At 40.3% G+C, this 15,000-nt stretch overlaps 1 protein-coding gene and 1 long non-coding RNA gene across 6 annotated transcripts in view; one reads left to right on the top strand and one right to left on the bottom strand.

Moving 5' to 3' along the window:
* LOC147027647 (uncharacterized) overlaps nt 1-15,000 on the bottom strand; it is a 96,095-nt gene that overhangs the window by 13,328 nt on the left and 67,767 nt on the right. For all 4 annotated transcript variants that reach the window (XR_015057169.1, XM_085877182.1, XM_085877181.1 and 1 more), the window contains exons 7-10: nt 5,250-5,411; nt 3,620-4,289; nt 2,957-3,113; nt 1,246-1,360 (exon numbers count right to left, since the gene is read on the bottom strand). Coding sequence is in view for 3 of the 4 variants with exons in the window: in XM_085877182.1 (XP_085733308.1) it covers nt 1,246-1,360; nt 2,957-3,113; nt 3,620-4,289; nt 5,250-5,411 (1,104 nt within the window). In the remaining variant the exon portion in view is untranslated. The remainder of the gene's footprint in view (nt 1-1,245; nt 1,361-2,956; nt 3,114-3,619; nt 4,290-5,249; nt 5,412-15,000) is intronic.
* The window catches only part of LOC147027650 (uncharacterized), a 34,576-nt gene that overhangs the window by 12,321 nt on the left and 7,255 nt on the right, over nt 1-15,000 (top strand). The window contains exons 1-2 of one of the 2 annotated variants that reach the window (XR_015057170.1): nt 1,570-1,699; nt 4,025-4,339. This is a non-coding gene — a long non-coding RNA (uncharacterized LOC147027650). Of the gene's footprint in view, nt 1-1,569; nt 1,700-4,024; nt 4,340-15,000 lie in introns of those variants that run through there. The other variant, XR_015057171.1, reaches the window with a different exon arrangement.

Genomic DNA, 15,000 nt, shown 5'->3' with positions numbered 1-15,000 from the left:
TTTTCAATCCTGTTGGAATGATTATTAATGCAGAAGTTCCAGAAAGAGTGTGAGATGTCGGGACGATCGGCAAAACAACCATTTTTTCAGTTTCCATGCATTTCATTGTATTTTGTTTTCGGCCAAGTGAAATAAATTATTCGTTTCTCATCAGGGCTTTTCAAAAAAAACAAGGAGGGAGTGCCTTACTATTTGATATTTTCCAGATTTTTGAGATTTTTTCCAAGATGGCCACCACCATGGTGAAGTCTACCAGACGAAAGATTACCACGAGCACCAACACACATCCCATATACCATTAAAAATGACGTTGGTCATATATTTGATACGTCAGCATCTACTGCAGCCATGGTACTGTCTGCTGTACTGTGCACTTGTATTGAACCGGTATTAGATGTATGCGGACTTGAACTACTGACATGAGCTGTCTGGTAGTTATCGTCGATCGGCGATCCCTGATCGAACTCCCCATTTGCAAATTCGTTGGCAATATCCCCCAGAGTCTGGGTTCTGTTGAACATCATATGATCGCACCACGACTTAAAAAACTTTTTGCCAGCCTTCTGGATGTATATACAAATGAAGACCATTTTAAGACTGAGGTCGACTGTACATAGTCAGTCGCTCCATTATAGGTCCTGAGAAAGTTCGTTTTTGAGACTGATAACACGCGTAATATCGTGAGAGCTATCAAACTTAACTGAACACATTAGGCATGTACGTATGTACGTACGTACATGTACACGTCTTGAAAATTGCATTCACTGAGTGCACAGTGCGGCGTGAGCAAGTGGAGTTGCAGACGAGATCAATTCCATTTGCTTGAGCGCTAAGCCTAGAGGGACCGCAAAATAATTATATATATTTGTCTGGGTTTCAGACTCCTGCAACGATAATAAAAAAACTCGCAACATTTTTAGTAAATCTGATAAAAGAGGAAAAAAAACAACCCACCAATGTACGACCTCCAAAAAGGAAGCACATTGGGATGAATGAATCATTATTTTTTTAAAAAAATTCCTTTTTCAATCTGGAGAGAAAATACTGTGGTAAGTATCAAAAAAAAGGAGGCAGTCATCAAAAATAAAGCGGGTGGGGACAATAAACTAATAATTTATTTTACTTGGCCTTGTAATTTACAGCAGTTGTTCCTGAATCTCCCTCCATCTCTAAATCTGAATCTGAATAATATGAAGCACTGTTCCCACAATATCACTAATAACCATTCCTCGACCAATAAATTACCGGCGCAGCTCCGAAATCTGCATATCAGACAGACCCCCTTCGTCCTCATCACCAAGAATCAGCAGAGCCTCCTTCAGTTGATGGGGTTTAATGGGAAATGATCGCAGAAAGATGCCTGGATGGAGAGACGAACAAAGTGAATATGATTGGGTGGAATAGAGAGGAAAACACAATAACAACCGTTGAGATCGCTTCGGTCAGACACCACAAGTCACATAATAAAGTCATGTGGACATGGAGGAGTGGGACCTCCCTGTGTGTAATTTTGTGCATAAATGTTTATAAAAGACAAGTACGCAGGATCTCAGCCACCCGAGAATTCATCTTTTGCCAAGCATCATTGAAAAGAAGGCACCATTAGCTTTTCCTCTCCTTCTTTATCGTTTCTTCTCACTCGTCGGTTCTTTGGTTGTTTTGCTTCTCACAATCCTGAAAAACCTTCCATGTTGTACAGGTTTGTGGCAATATTTGGGGTTTCATTATCAGTAATCGTAAAGTGAGTGTTACGTGTCATCATCTTGAGGCCTATCACAATTTGTACCTCATGTCATCACATCTAGTTATTCATTAAATGGTGTTTTGCAATTGATTATTCTCGTCACAAGCTAATTGGACCGTTATTGTGAACAAATCTGACAATTAGTATCAGTGTGGGGACGCCAATCACGCCATTGGTAGGAAATTAGTCGGGTTGCGTTACCACTAGCTGGGTGCAAAACAGGTGACGGTGGTCTCACTGACCAATCACCATTCGGCTCTTCTGGGGGTGGACACTAATTCGTAAAAAGGAATCTGCAAATATTAAGAGGTGTTTCCAATTCTGGAAATAATTGTGCCTAAGCCAACCGTGCATTCTTTTGAATCAACCATGCAAATTCTGAATTAGTTTGCCATTGACCTTCATCTGGGATCACAGGATAGGTCACACGTAGTGGAATCAGAGGTTAGTTGTGAAGTCAGAGTTCGATCCCGAACAGAATAGGATACGACAACAAACGTTTGCCCTGATGCATCCATCATGAGTCATTCATTTGACGAGGTCGTTAAGGTAGATATCCCATTGCCAGCATATTTTAATGGACATAAAAGTTCCTTTGATAAGGGGCAGGCTTTTGTGAACCGTTACCATGGCAAACGTTTAATTTTCACCTTCGTTACACGTGGAGCAGAAATGGACACCGTTGGATTGAGATGTTCACTGAAGTGTGAAAACGTAATTTCAGAAACAAGTAAGACGTTCACTCAATATTTGCTTCAGTGTTGTTGCAGGATGTTTGTGTTGGATTTGATTCAACGAAACCAGATTTGCCCTCTATTTAAAAAAAATATTTTCCTCATTGATGTCAATGAGGTGGAGGCAGATGTTGAGTGGGGAAAGAAAAGTGTGGCATAGAAAAAAAATAAGTGAAAAGCTTAATCAGTCTTGAATGAGGTGGCAAATAATGGCAAAGAACTGAAGAGGTTTAGGAGATCAATGGAGAGGTGGATTAAGCAGGGCAAAAGAGAAGGTCGGAAGACCAAGTTAGTGATGGAAAAAATCGAGTTGGAGGAAATGATGACTAGTGCCAAGATAAATATGGATGAGTTTGGAGATGAAGAAGGCCTGGTGAGAGTATCAGCACTCATGAGTGTGGTAGCCTGTGGATTGTAGGAAATAATCAAGACAAAAACAATGAAAAAAACAAGAATAGAATATGTGAAATAATCTTACTGAAGTTTTGTGCCAGCTTCTCGTTCAACAAAACTTTGGGTGTGGCTTGCTGCGAAACGATTTTCGGTTCATTTTCCTGGATTCGGAACAAGTCCTTGAGTTGTGTCAGATCGACTGCTGGGACTGGCTCCGGTTTGGACCACAAGGATTTTTGGAGCTGTCAGGACACATGGCTGTACTGAATAAGGTGTCAATAATAAAAATAAAGTCGATTTACTCCAGGAAGATAAAACTTAGTAGTATTAGGATGTAAAGTCGTAAAACGGTCTTTCTAATTTAGTTGTAAGCACAAACTGACTGGGAGACAATGTAATACAACAACAACAACAACAACAACAACAACGACTAAGGTGGGGTGGGGGAGGGTCGAGGGAGAAGGAGAGAGATCATTTTAACAAAGGAAATGGAGAAAAGAAATAGATAAGGAATATAAGAATGTACAAGATGAGAAAGAGGAGGGAGAATAGAGAAACAAGTTGTAACTCGGTGGGAGGAAAAGGAATGAGGGAAGGGGAATGTTGAAAACATATGGGGAACAAGGTGCGGAGGGAGTACAACATTCCACCATTTTGCATACATCCATAATTTTGGAGTAGCCCCTTGCTGTTTAGATTGATACAATACGATTTTATCCATAGCAAAGATCAATTTCACAACCCTTACCCTGCTTCTCGGAACAGGATCCCAGTGAATACTTCTGGTCGTCTGCTTTCCAGCCGGGGCAGAAAGTGATAGAAGTGGAGGTGGAGGTGGAGGTGGGGGAATTGACCGAGAAAAACATGCCCCATCTAGTTCTTGTGCAGCTGGGTTTATTAATGTCTGTTTTTCTTTGTCTCTTTCCTTCTTCAACCCAGTATCAATTTCCCTTTTTATTACACTTTCATTTCCATCCATTACATCTGCATTTGTTTTTAGTTTTTCTCTGTCCAATGACATTTCATCAACTACAATCTTCTTCTGATCTTCCATCTCTAGTTCTAAAGACAAGTTTTCAGGCATATTTTGAGGAGGTCCATCACACTCTATGTCATCAAGCTCGACTAATTTCTGTTCTTCCTCTTTTACCAGAACATCCTCCAGATTTTCCACAAATCCATCCACCACATCCTTGCTTCCAGCTACCACATCTCCAGCCTCATATCCCACATCATTGTCCCACAACATTGGTTCCTTTTTGACGTCAGTGACCATGACACTTGGATGATTATTTTGCATTGACAAGCGATTGCAAGAACCCATGCCTGAGCTTGAGTTCGGCCGAGAGGTATGTCTGGTCGAGGCGTTGATACATTTGACCCACTCATCACGCTCAATTCTGCTTCTCACACGGAAACTGGAAAGGAAAGGAGGTTTGAGGATGAAGAGGAATAAAATTGGTTGGAGGTGTGTTATGAGAGTTTTACAAATACATAAGATAATATGTTTATATATTATTTGTGAATAAAAAAACACACAATTTTATGGCCTGTTGTTGCAACTTGTCCGAAAGAGTTGTGTGCATGATGTAATCCCCTTTCTTGGGTATTTCTCCAAAAGGATTTCACTAGTTTGAAAGTCTCTAATGGTGAGGGGTCATCGATGTATTACGTAGGTAATGCACAGGGAGTTGGCTGGGAGGTTAGACCAGCTTCACTTAGCATTACATGGGGATTGGGAGGTGTTACAGCCTGCATGTGCTACCAAATCCCTTAAACTTTTCGGCATACTTACCATTCTTCTGGATAATCATAGACAACTAAGGTAAGCTAATTTTGTTTCAATATTTCCCTGACTTTATTGTAGCTCTGAGATTCGCTTGTTTTTAGTTCATGTTTTACGAGGACATGGCCTGTCTTTGATTTTGTGAATAAAAAGCTCATTAATGTGAATAATAACATATATCATCATTGACAAATAGTCTTTGAACTTTGTGATGTCTTCCTTTCTGGGGGTAGAGGGTGTCAGTTATCTCAAAAATAGTTACATAACAACAAAGCAAGAAAACAAAGAGTGAAAACGGAGTGCTGCCTTCCTCCGGTGTCTGGCAATGACGTCGTATCCTGGATATGGAATTGGGAAGGAGCGGTGTACAATTATTAATGGGGAGATTATTTGACAAAGTGTAACTGAGCTTTGGGGTGAGGAAAAGGGGGAGGGTTTTTTTTCCTCCTAAAATTACTGGAAAATCTGATATGTAACATACAGTATATCGATGGCTCCCTATTGATGTATAATTTTCTGGGTGAGGCCTTCTCTGCAGACTATACATTAGCCTAAACTGATTTCATTGTTTTGAAGAGTTAGAGGTGCACACCTGTGGCACGCCCGTGCAGTGTTGATGCAAAAGTCATTGGATGTGGGTGCCGCACGAGCTGGCGTTGCGCCTGTCAGGGGCAGGAGGCACGGTGGTGCAGATGTTTGCGTGAAACCTTCAGTGCAGAAATGCAGTTCTTGGTCTGTGAGCTCCAGCCAGCCACTAGCATAGTATGGGAAGAATAGTGAGGAAACAAGTTCATAGATTAAGAGACACAAAAAGAAAAATCAACATGTCATGGAGTATTCATCCCATTTCCTCCATATACTGGTGATGGTGTTGCCCGAAAGGATTTGTACCCCTTTTCCCCAAAGACAATTAAATTCAATCCCTCAATCCTTATACAGATAAGAAAGGGGGCTCAGGCGAGGGTCAAAGGTCTACCAGTCCTCTGACATCCTTATTCCAGTCTTCCCCTCCCTCCTGCTGACTCTACCTGACACTACTCCCCAGCCCCAGAAACTTGCACTCATTCATTCAGTATTCCTTTCCTCGTTTTTCTCCTGAAATCTAAGTTTTATGGCCACCTATACTTTGTTCCCCCAATTTCTCATGTTTATGGAGTTGCCTCCTTAAGTTTGTCCTCAAATGCTATTCCCCAAGTCTTCAAATGTCCTCAAATGCACTTTTAGCTCATTGCCATCTGATGTTGTTTCCCACACCTGCCTCTGAACTTTGAGATTATCACTAACTCTGCTTCCTCTGCCTGCAGCTTAAATCATTCAGAATGATATCGTTTGCTTGTCTGTCCGTTGTCTCAATGTTTCCCTTGTAAGTTTAATGCCCGTACACCCTTTGTCAGCCAGTTCATGCATGATCAGCCTTGACATATTAAGCAGGTATTTAAAATCAAATTATCTTCTGAGCAAAATAATTCAGTTGATTTTAAAAAGAAAGAATAGGATATGGTGGAGAGCATGGAGTCAGAAAGACAGAATGGGAGCGGAAAGATGTGCACACCTATAAATAAATACCCCATGTCCTGTATGGTTGTGAAAGTATGTCTTGAAAATAACAAATGCTGTTTCATTTTGTTAAGAATAACAATGCCGAGCAGATCATATGTTCATTTAATTAGTTCTCGAATGCTATACGGGAAATATTCGTTTTATTCTGATTGTAACACATTTCAGATGTAAACAAGTAAGCATTCCAGGTGCTAATAAATATGCAAACGTCACAACACTGTGGAGGGTTGGGTTGAGACATATGTGAGCCATTTATACATGGCTGATGAAAGGTCAAATAAAGGTTTTGGAGGGAAATGGAAGAAAGGGTTAAAGAAGACAAAATTAGGATTGAGCACAGGACATCAAGGGGTAGTCATGGTATGAAAAAAAAGAATATATATATATATATATATATATATATATATATATATATATATATATATATATATATATATATATATATATATATATATATATGTATATATATATATATATATATATTGTTGTGGGTCTGGCAGTGAGGTTAATCCCTCCTGACCGAATTGTGGTGGACGTGCGGTTAACACCGACCAGGCCCGGATTGCCGAGCAGTTTTCCTTTGGAGGCGGACACATGATCCTCAGAGATTACGTCGCGCATGGGAGCATCGGGGCGGAACTGGAGGGGAAGAGAGAGAGGGAGAGGTGGAGTTGGGGGGTGTAGAGAGGGGAAAGGGAAGAAAGAAGGTGAGGGGGGAGAGAGTGAGGTTCGAGAGGAGGGTGCTGCAGAGTATTGAGAGGCGGTGGAGTGAGGATGAGAGAGAGAGAGAGAGAAGAAGAGAGAAGAAGAGAGAAGAAGAGAGAGAGAAGAAGAAGAGAGAGAGAAGAAGAGAGAAGAAGAAGAAGAAGAAGAAGAAGAAGAAGAAGAAGAAGAAGAAGAAGAGAAGAAGAGAGAGAGAGAGAGAAGAAGAGAGAGAGAGAGAGAAGAAGAGAGAGAGAAGAGAGAGAAGAAGAGAGAGAAGAAGAGAGAGAAGAAGAGAGAGAGGAAGAGAGAGAGGAAGAGAGAGAAGAAGAGAGAGAGAAGAGAGAGAGAAGAGAGAGAGGAAGAGAGAGAGGAAGAGAGAGAAGAAGAGAGAGAGAAGAGAGAGAGAAGAGAGAGAGGAGAGAGAGAGGAGAGAGAGAGGAGAGAGAGAGGAGAGAGAGAGGGAGAGAGAGAGGAGAGAGAGAGAGGAGAGAGAGAGGAGAGAGAGAGAAGAGAGAGAGGAGAGAGGAGAGAGAGAGGAGAGAAGAGAGGAGAGAAGAGAGGAGAGAAGAGAGGAGAGAAGAGAGGAGAGAAGAGAGGAGAGAAGAGAGGAGAGAAGAGAAGAGAGAAGAGAAGAGAGAAGAGAAGAGAGAAGAAGAAGAAGAGAAGAGAAGAAGAGAAGAGAAGAAGAGAAGAGAAGAAGAGAAGAGAAGAAGAGAAGAGAAGAAGAGAAGAAGAGAAGAGAAGAAGAGAAGAAGAGAAGAGAAGAAGAGAAGAAGAAGAAGAGAAGAGAAGAAGAGAAGAGAAGAAGAGAATAAGAAGAAGAGAAGAAGAGAATAAGAAGAAGAGAAGAGGAGAATAAGAAGAAGAGAAGAGGAGAAGAAGAAGAAGAGAAGAGAAGAAGAGAAGAAGAAGAAGAGAAGAGAAGAAGAGAAGAAGAAGAAGAAGAAGAAGAGAAGAGAAGAAGAGAAGAGAAGAAGAGAAGAGAAGAAGAGAAGAAGAAGAAGAGAAGAGAAGAGAAGAGAAGAGAAGAGAAGAGAAGAGAAGAGAAGAGAAGAGGAGAAGAGAAGAAGAGAAGAAGAGAAGAAGAGAAGAAGAGAAGAGAAGAAGAGAAGAGAAGAAGAGAAGAGAAGAAGAGAAGAGAAGAAGAGAAGAGAAGAAGAGAAGAGAAGAGAAGAGAAGAGAAGAAGAGAAGAGAAGAAGAGAAGAGAAGAAGAGAAGAGAGAAGAGAAGAGAGAAGAAGAAGAAGAGAAGAGAAGAAGAGAAGAGAAGAAGAGAAGAAGAGAAGAGAAGAAGAAGAAGAGAAGAAGAGAAGAAGAGAAGAGAAGAAGAGAAGAAGAAGAAGAGAAGAGAAGAAGAGAAGAGAAGAAGAAGAAGAAGAGAAGAGAAGAAGAGAAGAGAAGAAGAGAAGAGAAGAAGAGAAGAGAAGAAGAGAAGAGAAGAAGAGAAGAGAAGAAGAGAAGAGAAGAGAGAAGAAGAAGAGAGAAGAGAAGAGAAGAGAGAAGAAGAAGAGAGAAGAGAAGAGAAGAGAGAAGAAGAAGAGAGAAGAAGAAGAAGAGAAGAGAAGAGAAGAGAGAAGAAGAAGAGAGAAGAAGAAGAGAGAAGAAGAAGAGAGAAGAGAAGAGAAGAGAGAAGAAGAAGAGAGAAGAGAAAAGAGAAGAGAAGAGAGAAGAAGAAGAGAGAAGAAGAAGAGAAGAGAGAAGAAGAAGAGAGAAGAGAAGAGAAGAGAGAAGAAGAAGAGAGAAGAAGAAGAGAGAAGAAGAAGAGAGAAGAAGAAGAGAGAAGAAGAAGAAGAAGAAGAGAAGAGAGAAGAGAAGAGAAGAGAGAAGAAGAAGAGAGAAGAAGAAGAGAGAAGAGAAGAGAGAAGAGAAGAGAGAAGAGAAAAGAGAAGAGAAGAGAAGAGAAGAGAAGAGAGAAGAAGAAGAGAGAAGAAGAAGAAGAGAAGAGAAGAAGAGAAGAGAAGAAGAGAAGAGAAGAAGAGAAGAGAAGAGAGAAGAAGAAGAGAGAAGAGAAGAGAAGAGAGAAGAAGAAGAGAGAAGAAGAAGAGAGAAGAGAGAAGAGAAGAGAGAAGAGAGAAGAAGAAGAGAGAAGAAGAAGAGAGAAGAAGAAGAAGAGAAGAGAAGAGAAGAGAGAAGAAGAAGAAGAGAAGAGAAGAGAAGAGAGAAGAAGAAGAGAGAAGAGAAGAGAAGAGAGAAGAAGAAGAGAGAAGAGAGAAGAGAGAAGAAGAAGAGAGAAGAAGAAGAGAGAAGAAGAAGAAGAGAAGAGAAGAGAAGAGAGAAGAAGAAGAGAGAAGAAGAAGAGAGAAGAAGAAGAGAGAAGAGAAGAGAAGAGAGAAGAGAAGAAGAGAAGAGAGAAGAGAAGAGAGAAGAAGAAGAAGAGAAGAGAGAAGAGAAGAGAGAAGAGAAGAGAAGAGAGAAGAAGAAGAGAGAAGAAGAAGAGAGAAGAAGAAGAGAGAAGAAGAAGAGAGAAGAGAAAAGAGAAGAGAAGAGAAGAGAAGAGAAGAGAGAAGAAGAAGAAGAGAAGAGAAGAAGAGAAGAGAAGAAGAGAGAAGAAGAAGAAGAGAAGAGAAGAGAGAAGAAGAAGAGAGAAGAGAAGAGAAGAGAGAAGAAGAAGAGAGAAGAAGAAGAGAGAAGAAGAAGAGAGAAGAAGAAGAGAGAAGAAGAAGAAGAGAAGAGAAGAGAGAAGAAGAAGAGAGAAGAGAAGAGAAGAGAGAAGAGAAGAGAAGAAGAAGAAGAAGAGAGAAGAAGAAGAGAGAAGAAGAAGAGAGAAGAGAAAAGAGAAGAGAAGAGAAGAGAAGAGAAGAGAGAAGAAGAAGAAGAGAAGAGAAGAAGAGAAGAGAAGAAGAAGAAGAAGAAGAAGAGAAGAGAAGAGAGAAGAAGAAGAGAAGAGAGAAGAAGAAGAGAGAAGAAGAAGAGAGAAGAGAGAAGAAGAAGAGAGAAGAGAGAAGAAGAAGAGAGAAGAAGAAGAGAGAAGAAGAAGAAGAGAAGAGAAGAGAAGAGAGAAGAAGAAGAAGAGAAGAGAAGAGAAGAGAGAAGAGAAGAGAAGAAGAAGAAGAAGAGAAGAGAAGAAGAGAAGAGAAGAAGAGAAGAGAAGAGAGAAGAAGAAGAGAGAAGAGAAGAGAAGAGAGAAGAAGAAGAGAGAAGAGAAGAAGAGAAGAGAAGAGAGAAGAGAAGAAGAGAAGAGAAAAGAGAAGAGAAGAGAAGAGAAGAGAGAAGAGAAGAAGAGAAGAGAAGAAGAGAAGAGAAGAAGAGAAGAGAAGAAGAGAAGAGAAGAGAAGAGAGAAGAGAAAAGAGAAGAGAAGAGAAGAGAAGAGAAGAGAGAAGAGAAGAAGAGAAGAGAAGAAGAGAAGAGAAGAAGAGAAGAGAGAAGAGAAGAGAAGAGAGAAGAGAAGAGAGAAGAGAAAAGAGAAGAGAAGAGAAGAGAGAAGAAGAAGAGAGAAGAAGAAGAAGAGAAGAGAAGAGAAGAGAGAAGAAGAAGAGAGAAGAAGAAGAGAGAAGAAGAAGAGAGAAGAGAAGAGAAGAGAGAAGAGAAGAAGAGAAGAGAGAAGAAGAAGAGAGAAGAAGAAGAAGAAGAAGAGAGAAGAGAAGAGAGAAGAGAAGAGAAGAGAGAAGAGAAGAGAAGAGAGAAGAAGAAGAGAGAAGAAGAAGAGAGAAGAGAAGAGAGAAGAGAAGAGAGAAGAGAAGAGAGAAGAGAAGAGAAGAGAAGGGAAGAGAGAAGAGGAAAAGAGAAGAGAAGAAGAGAAGAGAAGAAGAGAAGAGAAGAAGAGAATGGAGGAGAGAAGAGAAGAGAGAAGAGAAGAGAAGAGAGAAGAGAAGAGAGAAGAGAGAAGAGAAGAGAGAAGAAGAAGAGAGAAGAAGAAGAGAGAAGAGAAAAGAGAAGAGAAGAGAAGAGAAGAGAAGAGAGAAGAAGAAGAAGAGAAGAGAAGAAGAGAAGAGAAGAAGAGAAGAGAAGAAGAGAAGAGAAGAGAGAAGAAGAAGAGAGAAGAGAAGAGAAGAGAGAAGAAGAAGAAGAAGAAGAGAAGAGAGAAGAAGAAGAGAGAAGAAGAAGAGAGAAGAGAAAAGAGAAGAAGAAGAGAGAAGAAGAAGAGAGAAGAAGAAGAGAGAAGAAGAAGAGAGAAGAAGAAGAGAGAAGAAGAAGAGAGAAGAAGAAGAGAGAAGAGAAGAGAAGAGAGAAGAAGAAGAAGAGAAGAAGAAGAAGAGAAGAGAAGAAGAGAAGAGAAGAAGAGAAGAGAAGAAGAGAAGAGAAGAGAGAAGAAGAAGAAGAGAAGAGAAGAAGAGAAGAGAAGAAGAGAAGAGAAGAAGAGAAGAGAAGAGAGAAGAAGAAGAGAGAAGAGAAGAGAAGAGAGAAGAAGAAGAGAGAAGAAGAAGAGAGAAGAAGAAGAGAGAAGAAGAAGAGAGAAGAAGAAGAGAGAAGAGAAGAGAGAAGAAGAAGAGAGAAGAGAAGAGAAGAGAGAAGAAGAAGAGAGAAGAGAAGAGAAGAGAGAAGAAGAAGAGAGAAGAAGAAGAGAGAAGAGAAGAGAGAAGAGAAGAGAGAAGAGAAAAGAGAAGAGAAGAGAAGAGAAGAGAAGAGAGAAGAGAGAAGAGAAAAGAAGAGAGAAGAGAAGAGAAGAGAGAAGAGAAGAGAAAAGAGAAGAGAAGAGAAGAGAAGAGAAGAGAGAAGAGAAGAAGAGAAGAGAAGAAGAGAAGAGAAGAAGAGAAGAGAAGAAGAGAAGAGAAGAGAGAAGAGAAGAGAAGAGAGAAGAGAAGAGAGAAGAGAAGAGAGAAGAGAAGAGAGAAGAGAACAGAGAAGAGAAGAGAGAAGAGAAAAGAGAAGAGAAGAGAGAAGAGAAGAGAGAAGAGAAGAGAGAAGAGAAAAGAGAAGAGAAGAGAAGAGAAGAGAAGAGAGAAGAGAAGAAGAGAAGAGAAGAAGAGAAGAGAGAAGAGAAGAAGAGAAGAGAAGAGAGAAGAAAAGAGAAGAGAGAAGAGAAAAAGAGAAGAGAGAAGAGAAGAAGAGAAGAGAAGAAGAGAAGAGAAGAGAAGAGAGAAGAGAAGAGAGAAGAGAAGAGAAGAGAGAAGAGAAGAAGAGAAGAGAGAAGAAGAAGAAGAGAAGAGAAGAGAAGAGAGAAGAGAAGAGAAGAAGAGAAGAAGAGAAGAGAAGAAGAGAAGAGAAGAAGAGAAGAGAAGAGAGAAGAGAAGAGAGAGAAGAGAAGAGAAGAGAGAAGAGAAGAGAGAAGAGAAGAGAGAAGAGAAGAGAAGAGAGAAGAGAAAAGAGAAAAGAAGAGAAGAGAGAAGAGAAGAGAGAAGAGAAGAGAGAAGAGAAAAGAGAAGAGAAGAGAGAAGAGAAGAGACAAGAGAAGAGAAGAGAGAAGAGAAGACAGAAGAGAAGAGAAGAGAGAAGAGAAGAGAGAAGAGAAGAGAGAAGAGAACAGAGAAGAGAAGAGAAGAGAAGAGAAGAGAGAAGAGAAGAAGAGAAGAGAAGAAGAGAAGAGAGAAGAGAAGAGAAGAGAAGAGAAGAGAGAAGAGAAGAAGAGAAGAGAAGAAGAGAAGAGAGAAGAGAAGAGAAGAGAGAAGAGAAGAGAGAAGAGAAGAGAGAAGAGAAGAGAGAAGAGAAGAGAGAAGAGAAAAGAGAAGAGAAGAGAAGAGAAGAGAAGAGAGAAGAAGAAGAGAGAAGAAGAAGAGAGAAGAGAAGAGAGAAGAAGAAGAGAGAAGAGAAAAGAGAAGAGAAGAGAAGAGAAGAGAAGAGAGAAGAGAAGAAGAGAAGAGAAGAAGAGAAGAGAGAAGAAGAAGAGAAGAGAAGAGAAGAGAGAAGAGAAGAAGAGAAGAGAAGAAGAGAAGAGAGAAGAGAAGAGAAGAGAGAAGAGAAGAGAGAAGAGAAGAGAAGAGAGAAGAGAAGAGAGAAGAGAGAAGAGAAGAGAGAAGAGAAGAGAGAAGAGAAGAGAGAAGAGAAAAGAGAAGAGAAGAGAAGAGAGAAGAGAGAAGAGAAGAAGAGAAGAGAAGAGAAGAGAGAAGAGAAGAGAAGAAGAGAAGAGAGAAGAGAAGAGAGAAGAGAAGAGAAGAGAGAAGAGAAGAGAGAAGAGAAGAGAGAAGAGAAGAGAGAAGAGAAGAGAGAAGAGAAGAGAGAAGAGAAAAGAGAAGAGAAGAGAAGAGAAGAGAAGAGAGAAGAGAAGAAGAGAAGAGAAGAGAGAAGAGAAGAGAAGAGAGAAGAAGAAGAAGAGAAGAGAAGAGAAGAAGAGAAGAGAAGAGAGAAGAGAAGAGAAGAAGAAGAAGAAGAGAAGAGAAGAAGAGAAGAGAGAAGAGAAGAAGAGAAGAGAAGAGAAGAGAGAAGAGAAGAGAAGAAGAGAAGAGAGAAGAGAAGAGAAGAGAGAAGAAGAAGAGAGAAGAAGAAGAGAGAAGAGAAGAGAGAAGAGAAGAAGAAGAGAAGAGAAGAGAGAAGAGAGAAGAGAAGAAGAAGAAGAGAAGAGAAGAGAGAAGAGAAGAGAAGAAGAGAAGAGAGAAGAGAAGAGAGAAGAGAAGAGAAGAGAGAAGAGAAGAGAGAAGAGAAGAGAGAAGAAGAAGAGAGAAGAAGAAGAGAGAAGAGAAGAGAGAAGAGAAAAGAGAAGAGAAGAGAAGAGAAGAGAAGAGAGAAGAAGAAGAAGAGAAGAGAAGAGAGAAGAGAAGAGAAGAGAGAAGAGAAGAAGAGAAGAGAAGAGAAGAAGAGAAGAGAAGAGAGAAGAGAAGAGAAGAAGAGAAGAAGAGAAGAGAAGAAGAAGAAGAGAGAAGAGAAGAAGAGAAGAGAAGAGAAGAGAGAAGAAGAAGAGAGAAGAGAAGAGAGAAGAGAAGAGAAGAGAGAAGAGAAGAAGAGAAGAGAAGAGAAGAAGAGAAGAGAGAAGAGAAGAGAAGAAGAGAAGAAGAGAAGAGAAGAAGAGAAGAGAGAAGAAGAAGAAGAGAAGAGAAGAGAAGAGAGAAGAAGAAGAGAGAAGAGAAGAGAGAAGAGAAGAGAAGAGAGAAGAGAAGAAGAGAAGAGAAGAGAAGAAGAGAAGAGAAGAGAGAAGAGAAGAGAAGAAGAGAAGAAGAGAAGAGAAGAAGAAGAAGAGAGAAGAGAAGAAGAGAAGAGAAGAGAAGAGAGAAGAGAAGAGAGAAGAGAAGAGAGAAGAGAAGAGAGAAGAAGAAGAGAGAAGAGAAGAGAGAAGAGAAGAGAGAAGAAGAAGAGAGAAGAGAAGAGAGAAGAAGAAGAGAGAAGAGAAGAGAAGAGAGAAGAGAAGAAGAGAGAAGAGAGAAGAGAAGAAGAGAAGAGAAGAGAAGAGAGAAGAGAAGAGAAGAGAAGAGAGAAGAGAAGAGAGAAGAGAAGAGAGAAGAGAAGAGAGAAGAGAAGAGAGAAGAGAAGAGAGAAGAGAAAAGAGAAGAGAAGAGAAGAGAAGAGAAGAGAGAAGAGAAGAAGAGAAGAGAAGAGAGAAGAGAAGAGAAGAGAGAAGAGAAGAAGAGAAGAGAAGAGAAGAAGAGAAGAGAAGAGAGAAGAGAAGAGAAGAAGAGAAGAAGAGAAGAGAAGAAGAGAAGAGAGAAGAGAAGAAGAGAAGAGAAGAGAAGAGAGAAGAGAAGAAGAGAAGAGAAGAAGAGAAGAGAAGAGAAGAAGAGAAGAGAAGAAGAGAAGAGAAGAGAAGAAGAGAAGAGAAGAAGAGAAGAGAAGAGAAGAGAGAAGAGAAGAAGAGAAGAGAAGAGAAGAAGAGAAGAGAAGAGAGAAGAGAAGAGAAGAAGAGAAGAAGAGAAGAGAAGAAGAGAAGAGAGAAGAGAAGAAGAGAAGAGAAGAGAAGAGAGAAGAGAAGAAGAGAAGAGAAGAAGAGAAGAGAAGAGAAGAAGAGAAGAGAAGAAGAGAAGAGAAGAGAAGAAGAGAAGAGAAGAGAGAAGAGAAGAAGAGAAGAGAGAAGAGAAGAAGAGAAGAGAAGAGAAGAGAAGAGAAGAAGAGAAGAGAAGAAGAAGAAGAGAGAAGAGAAGAGAGAAGAGAAGAGAGAAGAGAAGAGAAGAGAGAAGAGAAGAAGAGAAGAGAGAAGAGAAGAAGAGAAGAGAAGAGAAGAGAGAAGAGAAGAGAAGAGAAGAGAGAAGAGAAGAGAGAAGAGAAGAGAGAAGAGA

The sequence above is a fragment of the Eptatretus burgeri genome, chromosome 4, assembly GCF_056783735.1.
Source record: "Eptatretus burgeri isolate ZD-2024b chromosome 4, Ebu_testis_v1, whole genome shotgun sequence".
NCBI classification, from domain to species: domain Eukaryota; kingdom Metazoa; phylum Chordata; class Myxini; order Myxiniformes; family Myxinidae; genus Eptatretus; species Eptatretus burgeri.
This window is presented reverse-complemented; position numbering and strand designations above follow the sequence as displayed.